General features: G+C 36.6%; 2 protein-coding genes across 14 annotated transcripts in view; one reads left to right on the top strand and one right to left on the bottom strand.

Annotated features, from left to right (window-relative positions):
• Positions 1-7,088, top strand: part of UGP2 (UDP-glucose pyrophosphorylase 2) — a 54,919-nt gene extending 47,831 nt beyond the window's left edge. For all 8 annotated transcript variants that reach the window (XM_017522158.1, XM_037736183.1, XM_017522159.2 and 5 more), the window contains 5 exons: positions 906-1,203; positions 1,695-1,892; positions 2,742-2,984; positions 5,598-5,702; positions 6,646-7,088. In XM_017522158.1, the coding sequence (XP_017377647.1) occupies positions 906-1,203; positions 1,695-1,892; positions 2,742-2,984; positions 5,598-5,702; positions 6,646-6,753 (952 nt within the window). In that variant the 3' untranslated portion in view covers positions 6,754-7,088. The remainder of the gene's footprint in view (positions 1-905; positions 1,204-1,694; positions 1,893-2,741; positions 2,985-5,597; positions 5,703-6,645) is intronic.
• A 589-nt stretch (positions 7,089-7,677) lies between these two features.
• VPS54 (VPS54 subunit of GARP complex) overlaps positions 7,678-16,332 on the bottom strand; it is a 126,018-nt gene continuing 117,363 nt past the window's right edge. For 5 of the 6 annotated variants that reach the window (XM_017522151.2, XM_017522150.2, XM_037736178.1 and 2 more), the window contains 2 exons: positions 13,075-13,169; positions 8,244-9,058 (listed from right to left, as the gene is read on the bottom strand). In XM_017522151.2, coding sequence (XP_017377640.1) covers positions 8,953-9,058; positions 13,075-13,169 — 201 coding nt within the window. In that variant the 3' untranslated portion in view covers positions 8,244-8,952. Of the gene's footprint in view, positions 9,059-13,074; positions 13,170-16,332 lie in introns of all 6 variants that reach the window. The other variant, XM_017522147.2, reaches the window with a different exon arrangement.

Here is a 16,332-nt window from a genome sequence, read left to right as displayed (position 1 = left end):
AGGATTGCTTGAGCCCAGGAGTTTGGAATCAGCCTGGGCAACATAATGAGACCTCGTCTCTACAAAAAAAAAATTTTTTTTTAATTAGCTGAGCATTGGTGGTATGCACTTGTAGCCCCAGCTACTTGGGATGCTGAGGTGGGAGGATCACTTGAACCCAAGAGGTCAAAACTGTAGTAAGACATGTTTGTGCTACTGCACTCCAGCCTAGGCAACAGAGCAAGACCCTATCTCAAAAATAAAATAAAGTAATAATAAAAAAGAAGGGACATTTCTAAAGTTGTACCATTAGTTTGGTTGTTTTTAAGATCTGTTTCCCATGGTTACTTTTTAACCATGTTTCTTTACACCACAGATGTTTTGCCTTTATTTTCTGGTCTTCAGTCTGTTGCACTGCTAGCTCCTGTTTTCCTCTTGTCCCATCACCAGCTTTACCTGTGTTTTCACTAGTGGTGGGAAGCAGACATCTTAGAATACTAACCTGGTGCTTATTTTCTGGGAACGAAAGAGATCCACCCCTGAATATATTCATTTGTAAGAATGGGCAGTTTTTCTCAGATAGTTTTTCAGGGAAAAGAACAATCCCACAACCAAGTAAGTTTGAGAAAATTTACTTGATATATCCTTCCTCTTGGAGACTCATAAAACATTAATATCTTTAAAATATGATGGGTCCTCTCATCTGTATGACCACAGAGACTTGTTTTTGCAACAGCTATCACCATCTAGAAAACAGATTTTGGACAACACAGATACTGAGAGATTTTCTTAGATGGATTCACTTATAATTAACTTACTGATAGACTCTGAAGTGAAATTTTATTTAACTTTAATGCATTATTATATTTAAAGGTCTGAAATGCTCTACAGGGTCAATATTGAAAACAAACTTTTTTTTTTTAAAGGTACCCGAGGATTAATAAGGAATCTTTACTTCCTGTAGCAAAGGACGTGTCTTACTCAGGGGAAAATACAGAAGCTTGGTACCCTCCAGGTCATGGTGATATTTACGCCAGTTTCTACAACTCTGGTTTGCTTGATACCTTTATAGGAGAAGGCAAAGAGTATATTTTTGTGTCTAACATAGATAATCTGGGTGCCACAGTGGATCTGTATATTCTTAATCATCTAATGAACCCACCCAATGGAAAACGCTGTGAATTTGTCATGGAAGTCACAAATAAAACACGTGCAGATGTAAAGGTAAATACTGAGAGGAAGCAGTTTAGGGCTTCATGTTTTCACATTTCATAAGTTACAAAGTTAAAACCTTTTTTATTTGAAAGTTTCTATTTCAACACATTTAACCACTTGTTGTCATAAGAAAGGGTGAGACAACATTATGGGGAATACTTTCAGTTCTGTTTGACATAATAGTATATATCATAAATCCAGAATAAATAATATCAAAATCTTTATTTTTTTGGATAAGCTTCATCAGTAATTTTAACTAAAATAATTTCATATATATTTATGGCAAAAATCTGAAACATGAAACCTTTGAATAAAGTTGTCCAAACCTTTAATATTCTTCTAGTTGGGCATTTAAATGTTATTTCATTGTCCCTTTTATGAAAATTTACTCTTTCTACATAATGTATTTATATATTTTTTATATTATCACTGTCATTGTACTTACAAAAAAATGCACTTGGGACAGATGTGGAGGCACTTACTATTTTCTGCCTTTCTAGGGCGGGACACTCACTCAATATGAAGGCAAACTGAGACTGGTGGAAATTGCTCAAGTGCCAAAAGCACATGTTGATGAGTTCAAGTCTGTATCAAAGTTCAAAATATTTAACACAAACAACCTATGGATTTCTCTTGCAGCAGTTAAAAGACTGCAGGAGCAGAATGCCATTGACATGGAAATTATTGTGAATGCAAAGGTAAGCCAAGGTTGTTGCCCATTAAGCTTCCTGGCTCCTAAGGTTAAAGTAGGCTACACATAGACCCCACCGCCCACTCCCTCTGCCCCATCTGTTCCATTGGTCACTCCCTTTTGCCTTTTCAGACTCTAGTTCCTAGCCCCGTCTTCCAGAATCTGCTGTCACTCCTCTAGTGTGCCAAGTTATGGTGCCCCTTATTTGACCCTGCATTATGGTAGTGGCAAAAACACTGGGCTTCAAAAATAGAGAACCTACTTTTTAGTTGTTGCTCTGACACTCATAAGTCATTTGGCCATCAGTACTTTGCATGAGTTTTCTGAACCTATGGTTGTTTCTCATAAAATGGAAATGATATTACTGAACAGAAGAGTTTTAAGACTATAAGAATTTGACATATGATAGATGTTTGATAAATGTCAGTTCTCAGAATTCTTTTTCTGGCCAGGTGCAGTGGCTCATACCTGTAATCCCAGCACTTTGGGAGGCCAAGACCAGCAGATCACTTGAGGCCAGGAGTTTAAGAACAGCCTGGCCAACATAGTGAAACCCCATCTCTACTAAAATTACAAAAAATTAGCTGGGCATGGTGGTACATGCCAGTAATCCCAGCTACTTGGGAAGCTGAGACATAAGAACTGCTTGAACCCAGGAGGCAGAGGCTACAGTGAGCCGAGATCGTGCCACTGCACTCCAGCCTGGGTGATAGAGCAAGACTCCATCTCAAAAAAGAAAAATTTTTTCCCATCAATGAATCTCTGAAATCACTTCCCAAGTATTAACCTACAAGGAACTAATTTGTAGGTGATTAAAACCTCTGTTGTTTACTCCCCCATCCCTAATTTCTTACAGACTTTGGATGGAGGCCTGAATGTCATTCAGTTAGAAACTGCAGTAGGGGCTGCCATCAAAAGTTTTGAGAATTCTCTAGGTATTAATGTGCCAAGGAGCCGTTTTCTGCCTGTCAAAACCACATCAGATCTCTTGCTGGTGATGTCAAACCTCTATAGCCTTAATGCAGGATCTCTGACAATGAGTGAAAAGCGGGAATTTCCTACAGTGCCCTTGGTTAAATTAGGCAGTTCTTTTACAAAGGTATGTAACTATAAAGATATGTGAGTTCATATTTCTTAAATGTGTAATTATAAAGATATGATATACATGTGAATTGGAGACTAATTACAGTCTCTACTGCTGAACTATTGTATTCCTCTGTCTTTGATACCTTTTAAAGGGAATTTACCATAGAAGATAAATATTTGCCTCACATTGGAAACATGATTGCCATGGGGAGTAGAAAATAATCTTTAAATTTCAGGGCATTTTATTATATGTCTCTTCCAAGACTGATACTGCTTTGATCAGTGGGAAAAGGTTAATTCTGTCTTAAATACTTATTGAGCCCCTACCATGTGCTGGGCAGTATGTTCTAGGTGCTAGGGATTTAGCAGCAAACAAAACAGACTCATCTTTGTCTTCATGGAATTGACATTCTAGTGGGGAAAGGATGATAAGTAAATGTATGGTATGCCAAGTGGTGGAAAATGCTATGGAGAAACATAAAGCATGGATGGAGAATAGGGAATGCCTCAGGTGGGGAGGGGATTGTGTGATTTTACATTGAGTGGCTACAGGCAGCCTCATTGAGGAGTTGATTGGGTCTGACAAATGGGTATCTACTGCAAAAAGTGTTCTAGGCAGGTGGAATAGCAAGTACAGTAAGTCCTCACTGTCATCAGTATGTTCTTGGAAATGGCCACATTAAGCCAAACAATGTATAACACATTTTACCATAGGCTAATTGATATAAACAGGAGTTCAGTTCCTACAGTTTATTTCTGGTCACAAAAATATTACCAAATTTTAAAATAAAAACCAAAACACTTCTAATATTAAACATTGAAATAAATGTGAGCTGTGCATACATTAATAAGAACAAGATAATTCTTGACTTGCTTATTCCAGTTCAGGGTCATGGGTTGACCAGAGCTTATCCCGGCAGCTCAGGGCACAAGGCTGGAGGCAACTCCAGACAGGCCACCATCCCATCTCAGGGCACACTCACACACATCCACACTCATACTGGGACCATGTAGACATGCCAGTTCACCTAACATGCACATCTTTGGGATGTGGAAGAAACCAGAATAGCTGGAGAAAACCCACACAGATGTGGGGAGAACGTGCAAACTCCACACAGACAGTAGCCTGGCTGGCAATCTTTTTTCCCCCGTCATTAACATTATAACAAAATAATATGAACAAAACAGCACTGTCGGTGGACCTGCTGTAAAACTCCACCTTAGCCTAAGTGAAATCCAAAAAATTTAATCACATGATTACTGAAATGTGACACTGAGCCTTTGTGGTTGGCCTGTGGGGTCCTGCTCTGCCATCCAACTCTATTTTAGTCCTGGGTGTGGTTTGGTGCCACCTGCTGTGGATGTGTAGAATGCAGATGAGGAATTAGGTAGAAAACTATGAATACATGTATCCTCAAAGTCAAATGAAGAAAATAAGAAAGTAGGAATTATTTGTCAAATGCTGCTGCTGCTGATTCAAGTAAGATGAGAATTTACTATTCGATTTATCAGTTTGGAGGTTAGGGAGCCTCACAGGCAGAATTTAAGAGAATGAAAAAGGAGGAATTGGAGATATGAATGCAGAAATCTCACTCAAGAGTTTTGCCTTAAAGAAAAACAGATAAATGGGGCTATAGGTGAAAAGCAATATAGGATTTGAGGGTTTTTTTTTTTTTTTTTTTAATGGGAGGATGTTTATACATTAATGGAAATTAATGCAGTCAGGAGGGAAAAAGCACTGAAGAGGGAGAATTGCTGAAACAACACTTGATGGGCCTTAAGAAGGGATCTGATGCACAATTCCAGGACAGCTGGTGCTCGACTTACAACCACGGTCGGGACCGCGGACCGGTCGTAACACGATTTGGTCGTAAGTTGAGTAGGCTATATGTACAGTTGAAATGGTGCACGCGGAGATGGTAGTGCTGCCGGAAGCTGGTCCGCACTGTCGTACACCCAGCTGGGCAACGTTTGCGCTGCCAGACGCGGAGCAGTCGTGGCTAGCGATTGTGGTTGTAAAGTCGAATGGTCGTAAGTTGCATAGGTGGTAAGTCGATCAATACCTGTACTAGGAAGGCAGGGGAATGGGCAATGGGGGCAAGGTGGTGGTGGTGAATGGAAACCAGTGGAAGTTTTCTGATTGCTCCTGCTTTCCCAGCAAAACAGGTAATGGGGTTACAGAGGACAATCTCTAATGCTTGCAAATCTAAGGAAACAAAAATACAAAGATAGTGATAATTTATAATAGTTTGTACTGTTGCTCTTCCTAAAATGTGCTCTAATTTTTCAGAATCCCACCAATGCACGATTTCTTTTTTCAGTTAAATTCAAATTGTGTAAACTACTCATCTGGCTCTTGGCATGTTGGTTATCTTTTTTTTGTTTTTTTAAGCGTGATCTGCTCAACTATATTGTACATTGCTTGGTATAGAAACGATGTTCGTAGCTCCTTTCTCTCCGGCACAGCGTCTAGCATATGAGTGCTTAATAAATAGGTGCTTCCCATAGAGGACCTGAGCTTGGCCATAAAATGTTTTTACACTTCAGTTAAACTTTCTTGTTAATGTTTTTCCTGTCTTTCTGTGAACTCATTTCAGACATTTTTATGTTTCTACTTTTCTGTAAGGTTCAAGATTATCTAAGAAGATTTGAAAGTATACCAGATATGCTTGAATTGGATCACCTCACAGTTTCAGGAGATGTGACATTTGGAAAGAATGTTTCATTAAAGGTATGTTGTTACAATGAAAATTGTATTTCTTACAGCTTTACAAAATAAGTCTCATTTTCTAGTCATTTTTACATTTACTTTAAGGAATACTTGGTTAGTCTAAATTACAGTAGTAATTAAGCTGGCACTATTAAATGAAATGAGAATCTCTAAAATAGGATCACTATTAGCTTTAGCTTCTTAAAGATGATTATTTGAATAAAAGTAGAAAAAAAAAACCTCATTTGTACTGAATATACTCTATTAAAGGAATGTTATCACTATAAGAATATTCATTTACATTACTGTAGTACTTGGGTACTGAGTATCACTCCAGCCTCATCTAAGAAATAGGAGGCAAATGGGGGTACATAAGTATTAGAGCTCACAACTAAAGATACAATAGCTTTTTCCAAATCATATAATTAAAAAAAAAAATCTCCTAGATTTCATGTACTCTTCCCATTAAAGCTGCTTACTTAAATGAAGATCCTGAAAAAACAAATACATATATTGAATTTTATTGTTGAGACAGACTGCCTAAAGATTTAAGACATGAAAAATCTTATCAGTAAACTGTTATAAAAACAACAAAACAACAGCAAAAGCCCTATGTGTAAATATAAACCAGGCACCTTTTAATTTCTTTATGAAAGTTGGCTAATGCTGGTGGCCTTGCAAGTAGGCCTTCAAAGGGGGCTGCTCATGCTATGGTACCGGGTCCACTTCCCACTCTGAGTACCACCTCTGACAAGGAGACAGAGAACCTAGAACTACTACCAGGATTGTTACAGAAGGACACGTTACAATGTTCCTTAACTGTTGTTTTTCATGTTTAATATTGTTTATAAATACAGTTACTCCACTGTACAAAGAGTTCTACATAAACTTGATCACTGTAAGATTATCAAATTGCATTTCAGTTGCAAGTACACTCTTATGTTTTGTTTTCCCTGTCACTTAGGGAACTGTTATCATTATTGCAAATCATGGTGACAGAATTGACATCCCACCTGGAGCAGTATTAGAGAACAAGATTGTATCTGGAAACCTTCGCATCTTGGACCACTGAAATGAAAAATACTGTGGACACTTTAGTAATGGGCTAGTTTCTTACAATGAAATGTTCTCTAGGATTCTAAAATAGGCAGGTACTTTGCTATGTTACTGTACCCTGCAGTGTTGATTTTTAAAGTAGAGTTTTCTGCAGTATGCTTTTTAGTCTAAGAAAAGCACAGATGGAGTAATACTTTCCTTCTTTGAAGAGGATCCCAAAAGTTAGTTCATCTTCAAGTGCAATATTGTTTAATCTTAAAACTGGGGCAACTCTTGAAGATCTTTTAACAGAAGCTTCAATGATGGTCACTTTGATGCTTGTGATTTCAAAAATAAAGCAGTGGAGCAATACTTGTGTACACTTGTACTTTATAATGTTAACTATGAAATGGTGAAATAAAATGGTTTATTCTTGCTAAACAACAACTGCTATATAAGTTGGAAGATTTGCTCTTGGAATATTTAAGTAGTCACTGGCTAGTTACCTAGAGAGTCATTTTTGGCATTTCTAAGACTCTTAATCATACCATTCTTTCCATAGTAATTAAACTGAAGTTATTTAGTACCTTTCATCTAGTTCTAAAGCTGGGATGCCTGCCATGCTTTCCACAGACTCTCCATTTATTGAACAAAGTGGCATTTATTTTCCCAGCTGACGGTGGTAGGCAAAGGGAAGGCATTTCTTTCACATCCTTGTACTCTTCTAGAGTGAGGTAGGGGGTATAGCTTCAAAAAAAAGATCCCTTTCCCTGAAGCTTCATTTCTTGAAGCTTATTATCACTGAAAAATGATCATTAATAATCTTTCCAATCAGGTCTGCTGGTAGTTCAATTTATACCTTTTCTTTAAATTCATCCATACTTGTTTTGAGTAGGCTGCTTTTTTAACTTAAAAGTTCACTATATACCATTTTTTTAAAAAGTTACCTTTTAAAGTCTGGTAATTTTTTACAGCTTTATTTTAGACAGATAGTTTAAGAACCAATGACATACCTCTGAAATGATAAAGGAAAGAAAACAAGCTTTCCTTTTAAGAAACTGAAGAGCACAAAATATAAGACTGTTTCATTGTACATAATCACCACAGGATATTAGGCACTCTGACAGAGTTAGGCAAGATTCTTGGTGTGAGGTGAGGCACAGGCACTTTCATTTGTAGAGTGCTGCTGATTCTAATTTTGAAGGTAGGTATTGTAAAAGTCTTGTCACCTTATTTCTGGCCCCAACACAGCAGGCTATATTTTAAAAGTTGTGTTTCTCCCTGGTCTTCGTTTGTATACACATCCAAAGTAACCTAAAAACAAGGATTCAAGAGGGGGCCATACTTCATATGTTATCTAAATGTTAAAATGAGAACTCAAAAGTAGGCAGATTATATGAATACATATTCTTATCTCTGCTAGAAATAAAAAGAAAAAAAAAAACACCCCAACCATTCATAGATACTTTTATAAAAATACAGATATTAAACTGTAGTCTTTTATATACCATTTCTGAAAAGTATTTAGTTGCATAAATAGATGCTAGCATCTTATTCTTTTAAATATTACTTGTAATCAGTCTTTCAGGTATTTAGACAGCTCTGGAAGGCTTTACCCAGTTGACATACGGTGGTAGTAGAAATATTCATATGCAACACACAAAGCCTGAAACTTGACATTGGTCACTAAAACAAAAATTGAGTTCCTAAATCCAAGCAATCAAAAGATGTTTATTTTTTATAGAAAGATCTGTAAAAAAATAATTTTTCAAACAGCTTTACTTTCATAGAGAAAACTTTCTACAGAGGTTGACTAAGATTTTAAATTGTACCATCATTAAATAAGGTGGGACACCATATGAATTTCATTGCACTGGAAGAAATGCAGAGCATTTTTTAATATAAAGTAGACAGAGCATTCTAGTCAACTACAGCTGTGTTACAGCTATGTGTTCTTTTGGATTTGGTCCAAAGAAACCTGAGTCTGTTTCCAGAGAGAATGAAAAATGTCATAGACACCTGATCAGTCACTCCTCACTGTAGGATGCACAAGAATGACATTCCTTATAGATCCCACTGAATCCACTTTCCCAACGCTGATACTTTCCTTTTTCCCTTCCCCCACCCCAGTTCACTTTGAGTTTCAGGTTCAATTCTCGAATCACAGGCATCCAGATTTTCTTCATAACAAACACATCCCATGGTCAGATGAACTACCCAGTTTTCCAGTATGGTATCACCTCTTCTGTTCCCAAATTTCGGCCATATTTAGGTCCAAATCTTTAAGGCCTTTTAAGGCTTGAAGATTTCCAGTGTAAAAAGCTACATCTGCTGTGACCAACCTAAATAATGGAGAGAAAATTATTTTTAAATCTCAAGCTTTCTATTCAGATAATTAAAGTAACAGTGCTCACTGAGTCAGAGTTCTATCCTAGCTGCTAGAGTATCATCTAAAATTCAGATTTCCTGGTGTCCAAATGTCAACATATTTCTCTTAGCAGGATTCCTGCTATCAATAAGGAGGTCATTTAATGCTGTATTTCAATAATAAATATTTAGAAAACAAACCAATGCATGTTGGAGTCAGTTTCATGATAATTTCAGCCCAAGAAAATCAGATTTATCTTAAAACAGCATGAATTAAAATACAGAGAAAACAACAGGTTAAACTAAAATGTTTTTGATTGATTAGTGCTAGAGTATAGGTATGTTGACTAAAATAGTAAGCTCAAGGGAAACGCAGGCCAGGTTTGTTAAGTACCATCTAAGGCATTAAATACAGGCTACTATTCATGTATATAAGGGCTACTAGATGTTTCTTTAAAAACCAAAGAGAAACAGGAGAGAACATGAATAAGAAGTCACAGATAAAAACACCTGAATAACCAGTAAACTATGAAAAAATGGTAAACCTCAGGAAAACAAGGTACTATTATTCCCGGTCAGAATGGCAACAACTAAGAAATCTAGCAGCAAATGTTGGCAAGATGTGGGATCAGAAATTCTCACAAACTACTCCACTAATGTGGGAGCATTAACTTGGTACAGCCACTGTCAATACCTAGCAATATGAAAATGTGTATTAACTCCAATTCACTTATAGGTATATGCCCTGAAGGCATGGTCACACCATTAGACATGTATGAGGATCTTCAGTATGGCATGGTTGTAATGGAAAAAAGTAATGACTTAGCAATTTATCACTAGGGGAAATGTTTAATTTACATATGGTTGATTCATGGCAAGGAGCAGTGGCTCATGCCTGTAATCCCAGCACTTGGGGAGGCTGAGGCAGGAGGATCACCTGAGCTCAGGAATTTGAGACCAGCCTGAGCAACAGAGCAAGACCTTATGTCTACAAAAAAAATTTTTTAACTAGCTGGGTGTGGTGGCACATGCTGGTAGTCCCAGCTACTGGGGAGTCTGTCGTGGGAACTGCTTGAGCCACTGAGGTTGAGGCTGCAGTGAGCCATGATCACGCCACTGCACTCCAGCCTGGGTGACCATGAGACCCTGTCTCAAAAAAAAAAAAAAAAAAAAAACAAGTTGTTTGATGTGATGGAATAGTACACAGCAGTCAAAAATAGACTACTTCCATATATCAAACAAAGATAAATCAGTAAAAATGCCTAGTACAAAGCAAGAAAGCAAGCTGCATATATGCAATATACTATATAAGTAAATTTACAAAACAGTACTACATATTTTTCATAAACCTAGGTATAATAAATAGACTAAAAGAATATAGACCAAATTCACTGGAAATGTTGCCTAAAGACTGGGAGAAAAAGGGAATGGGACTGCAGATGGGGTGCAAAAGTGTACTTCAGCTTCATTTGGAATGTAGTTTTTTGAATACCATTTTCAAAATACAATAAACATTTTTTTCAAGTGAAAATGACAAATGTTGATCAATTCTGGGTAGTAGAAATATAAATAGTTTATTATTCTCTGTATGTCTCTATTTTAAAAATATCTTAAAATAGAGGGGAAAAAATCACATTAAAAAGTATAGGGCAGGGCTAGGCTGGGCACAGTGGCTCACACCTGTAATCCCAGCACTTTAGGAGGCCGAGGTGGGCAGATCACCTGAGGTCAGCAGTTTGAGACCAGCCTGGCCAACATGGTAAAACCCTGTCTCTACTAAAAAATACAAAAATTAGCCAGGCATGGTGGCATGTGCCTGTAATCCCAGCTACTCGGAGGCTGAGGCAAAAGAATCCCTTGAAGCTGGGAGGTGGAGGCTGCAGTGAGCCAATATCACACTGCTACACTCCAGACTGGGCGACAGAACCATACTACATCTCAAAAAACGGATAAATAAGAGGCAGTAGTGAAAACATTTGGAGTAGTGAAAATCTGTAGTGAAAATGTTTCAAACTAGATAGAGGTGGTGCTTACACATCATTGTGAAGACAATGAATGCTTTAGTGAAGACACTAAATTGTTCACTTTAAAATGGTTAATTTTATGTTATGTGAATTTCACCTCAAAAAAAGTCAAAAGAAAAGCTGCATTTTTAGAGCAATTTCAGAAACAAAAAATTCCTTTTAAGCAGGCAGTTTATGTCCTTGGCTAAAGAGCAGAGGTTAATCATCAGGCATCTTACAAACACATGAATTGACTTACAAAGGATGAGTTTCTGTTAGTATGTGACAGTGAGGGTCTCTAAGGTCAGACTGACCCCCAAATAGCTATATTAAGAAAGAAAACAATAGCTAACAAGTTAGCTTGGATGCTTCACAACTACTGGTCTGCAAAAAGCCAACTAACCAATCCAGATTTAGCTGTGGGAATACAGGTAAAAGGGTATGAGGGGGGTAGGCCTTAAAAATATTAGCTTTTATTGAACAGCCTCTTTACAGTACAGTAGACATCTTTATCAAGAGTCACTAAGTTTCTAATATGCTATCATCTCTTCAGGAGGAGAACATTCAATAGCAAATCCCTTATGTATGTACCATTTGTATCATCTGACATCAAGTGAGAGATATACACAGTGTCACCCACATGATGTTCTTGCTGAAAATATCTGACTCTGTACGTATAATGCTATTAAATTAATGTTGATTTTCTTAGGTGGGGTTCAGGTATCATGATTGTGTAAAAATGTCCTTGTTTCTAGAGACACATGTCAAAGTATTTAGGGGTTAAATTTATGATGACTGCAGCCTACTCTTTTGGATGTTTGGCAAAAGGGAGGTATGGGGTAGAAGGGAGAAGGAGCGACAGTGGCAGGAAAACTGTGGCAAAATTTTAATAGTTGATAAATCTAGGTAAGAGGTATTCAGTGTTCATCATTGTCCTTTAACGGTTCCATGGCTTTGAAATTTTTGAAATCAAATCATTCTTTAAAAAGAAAAAGAGGAATCAGGTAATAAGAGGCAGTATCATTCTTGCATAAAACTCTTAAATTCAGCCTGGCTAACAGATTCAGCAGAATGAAGCTTTCACATAGCCTTTTGCAAAATCGATTCACTGTACTTTTTAAATGGCAGGGCCAACTTCTGATCCCAGCATACGTTTTTTCATTTTCCATTTGTTCTTATAAGTTTGAAATTTAAGCCTGAAATTCCTTTTACAGGGAATAAAATTTTATTCCTAAAAACTCTAACACACTAAGGAACTGATATTAAGATGTAACTAAATGATTGGTGCTTAAAATTTTGTAAAATCTCATCCCCATATCTTTATCTATATTAGCCTTTACAAAAATCATGTTAAGGAAACTTTTATCATCATCCCTATTTTCAAATCTAAAAAACCTAAGCTGAGGGAAAGTAAGTGATTTGGCCAAAGTTATACAGCTAGTAAGTGACAGAACTAGAACTTAACCCAAGTTTTCAGATTCTAAATCCTACATTTTCTCTTTTATGTACTATGCTATTTTAACAGTAATATATACAATTTTATCAATAGCTTACAATAAAATATAAACATATACTTACTTTTTCATAACCCTCTGAAGGAATTAAGACAGACTTCATCCTTGTTATTTTATAAATCTGGCACAGAGGCTAAGTGACATTCACATGGTCACAAAGCTACTAAGTAGAACTTTGAATCCTGTTTAAATAGGGTACTGGGTATCTAAGGAAGTGCTACTAACTCACACTGACTCAAAACACATATATAAGGTTGTGTAAGTAATTGTCCATATATAAACCACTTTTAGATAGGTAGATAGATATCATTTCTACAGGGGAAAAAAAAAAACCCACAAAAGCTTGCTGATTTTACAACTTTGGTCTCCAGTATGATTATAGCAGAAAAGGATGGCATAAAGAATCAAAACTGATCATTAAAACAATTTGATATGGGAGTATATAGTAAAAATGTTAAAAGAAAAAAATCATACCCATTTTGAGGTCCTCCATCATTTATCACATTTAAGTGAGATAACTGCTTTTTCAAGTGGAGTTTATAACTTGCATTAATTCTTAAAAACAACATCTGAAAAAGAAATACAGCTAAGTTTCTTTAAGTTTTACTGAAATAGAAGATGTAAGTATCTGAGTTATCAATATTATTTAGAAAAAGTATTTTTAAAAACCAAAATCTTTGCTTTGGCGTATACTTTTAAAATGCTCCTCTGAAAGTATTCTATTGCTATTTCACTACATTTTTTTCTCCTTAGTTGGATAAAACTTTTTACCCTTCTTAGCAGTATTCCTTTTTGGAAAAGTTCCCGTAAGTGGGATCAACTGTGACAGGTAAAAATAATAAAAAGCAATGGGGAATTTTGTAATATATTAAGTAGGAACTTAATAGGGGAAAAATGTCACAATGATAGAGGCAAAGATACCTTCATACTTATAATCTAGTAAAATCAAAGTATTTTATTGTTTTTGCATGCAGAGTTTTCATGCAATGACTCAATATTTCTTTGGGAAATACCTAACCTAAAATTATATACAATGAATTTATGAAATGATTTTGTGAAATAACATTTTCTGTAGGAAAAATATATATAATACTCTATGGACGTTTTGTGGAATTACTAGTATTCAAGTGGCAACAGTGACATAAAATAACATTTGCCCAGCTTTGACAAGGGTACCCTTTAAATTACACTGCATACAAAAACACATTAAGTACCTGTATGCCCAGCTCTCTGACTTGGCTAAGTCTTGCTCTAGAATTAGAACTCAGATGGTAAATCCAGAAGGTCAGAATGTCAGAGGTGGAGGATTTTACATATGAAATGGACAAGATGGCTTAGCTAAGAAGAAATTAGAAGGAAAAAGGAGACAACCCTAGTGTGTATACCACATTTTATGGCTCCCTTTCAGTCCTCAGTGAGTCCCAAAGGAGTTACATGACATTTATTCATGAGTTTGGTATGATTTATAAAAAACCTAGAGAAGCATGAAGAAAATGGTAATAGCTAGTATAGGATGGAAGTCTGAGGAGGCATAGGAAAGGAGACCAGCAGGAACAAGAGTAGGCAAGAGATACTAAGAAAGCCACCCTCTGCTCCCAAATACCATTTCCACACACTCAACCAAGTAAGAGAGACAAACTGAAATAAACTTGTCTGAATAGCAAAAATCTCAGTGAAAGTTAAACTGATTAGTCATAAAGCAATTAGACTTTAATATTAAAGCACTTACTCTACAAATTAGGCATACCTATTATGGAGGAAATAAGCTAAGATTGATTTAAAAAAAAAAAAAAAAAAAGACTAATTTCTTTTCATTTTCATAAATTGTGTGTTTTCAATTGTATGTTCACTCTTTCTCTATATTTTTTAATTAATTAATTTTTTTGAGCTGGAGTCTCGCTCTGTCGCCCAGGCTGGACTGCAGTGATGCGATTTCAACTTGCTGCAACCTCCACTTCCTGGATTCAAGTGATTCTCCTGTCTCAGCATCCTAAGTATCTGGGACTACAGGTGTGTGCCACCATGCCTGGCTAATTTTTGTATTTTTATTAGAGATGGGGTTTTGCCATTTTGGCCAGACTTGTCTCGAACTCTTGACCTCAGGTGACCCACCCACCTTGGTCTTCCAAAGTTCTGGGACTATAGGCATGAGCCACCTTGCCCAGCCTATGTATCTTTTCTGTTAGTGTTCTTAGTTTATACGTTAATTTCTAGGACTCAAGCAAGACAAACTCACTGATAGGAAAGTACTTTAGGTTAATTACAGGCAGCACACACTCGCCTTTGGAGAGAGGGTATTTCCAAATCATTTAATTAAAAGTAGAAGCAAAGCCAGGTCCTTGTTTCTTTTTTTCTTTTTTTTTTTATGGTGGGGTTTCACCATGATGGCCAGGCTGGTCTTGAACTCCTGACCTCAGGTGATCCACCCACCTCGGCCTCCCAAAGTGCTAGGATTATAGGCGTAAGCCACTGTGCCCGGCCAAGCCAGGTCCTTGTTTCTAGGAGTTTGAGCTTAAGGTATATTTTATCTATTTTACTTTGTGCATTTTGGCAGTGATGTATCAAACTTGATCTTACTCATGCTAAAAGTGTGCAGTTATTTACAGTTTTGATGTGTACCCTCTGAATGTGAAAGTAACAGGCAATTCTTTGAGTTTGCCTTAGTAGTGAAATCAGACCCAATGGAACTTGGCACCTGACTTTTGTGTTTCTCTCTCTCTCCCTTTTTTTTTTTTTTTTTTAATAGAAACAAGGTCTCTGGCACCCAGGATGGAGTATGGTGGTATGATTGTAGCTTGCCTTAAACTTCTGCATTCAAGTGATTTCTCTCACCTCAGCTTCCTGAGTAGCTGGGACTATAGGCATGCAAGATCAGGCCCAGCTAATTTTTAAATTTTTATTGTTTTTATAGAGCTGGGCTTTACGGTCTTGCCTAGGCTGACCTTGAACTCTTGAGCTCAAGTGATTATCTTGCCTAGGCCTCTCAAAATGCTGGGATAATAGGCATGAGCCACTGCATCCAGCCAAGTTTTGTGTGTGTGTTTTTTTTTTTTTTNAAAAAAAAAAAAAAAAGACTGGTTTAAAAAAAGGGAATACTGGAAACTTCAAAGGTCCAGGAGAGGGAAACAGAGGTGTAGGGGGTAGGATTGTTACTGAAGAATGAAGAGAAGTCTGTGATAACACTGTTGTAGGGGAATACAGTAGAGACAGAAAGGTGGATACATCATAGCTGAGAGGTGCCAAAGACTCCTCCACCCTGCATTTTGCTCTTTATCCTGGTTTGTCTTTACTACGTATCACTTATGCTGATCTAACAATAAAGCAGATTAATTACACGTGTTAATCTTATCAACTCTATCACTAATTCTTGGCATATCCAATTTGAATTACAATCACAGTAACATATTTTGCTACTCATTGATAAAGGCCAACTCTAATTTTCCAAAGAACAGTGTAATAAATGATGTAAGTAGAATCTGGGACTACTGATAACAGACAAATAGAAAACCTATTTTTTAGAATTATCATATATAGTAAAGCTATACCTCTGGTCTGTCACTGCAAGGAGCACTCTGAAATTAGAAATTTTTATCCATGTTTTATATTACGTTGTTAATATAACAACGTAAAAAAATGATAATCATATTGGAACATGAACAGCTTAACTATGCCAAAAGCATGTAAAAACACCCCAATTCTGCACAGATATTGTATGTTATATATATATGAGTA

Source organism: Cebus imitator, unplaced genomic scaffold (assembly GCF_001604975.1).
Source record: "Cebus imitator isolate Cc_AM_T3 unplaced genomic scaffold, Cebus_imitator-1.0 Scaffold23, whole genome shotgun sequence".
Taxonomy (NCBI): Eukaryota; Metazoa; Chordata; class Mammalia; order Primates; family Cebidae; genus Cebus; species Cebus imitator.
The sequence above is the reverse complement of the archived record's forward strand: the minus strand, read 5'-3'. Positions and strand labels throughout refer to the sequence as shown.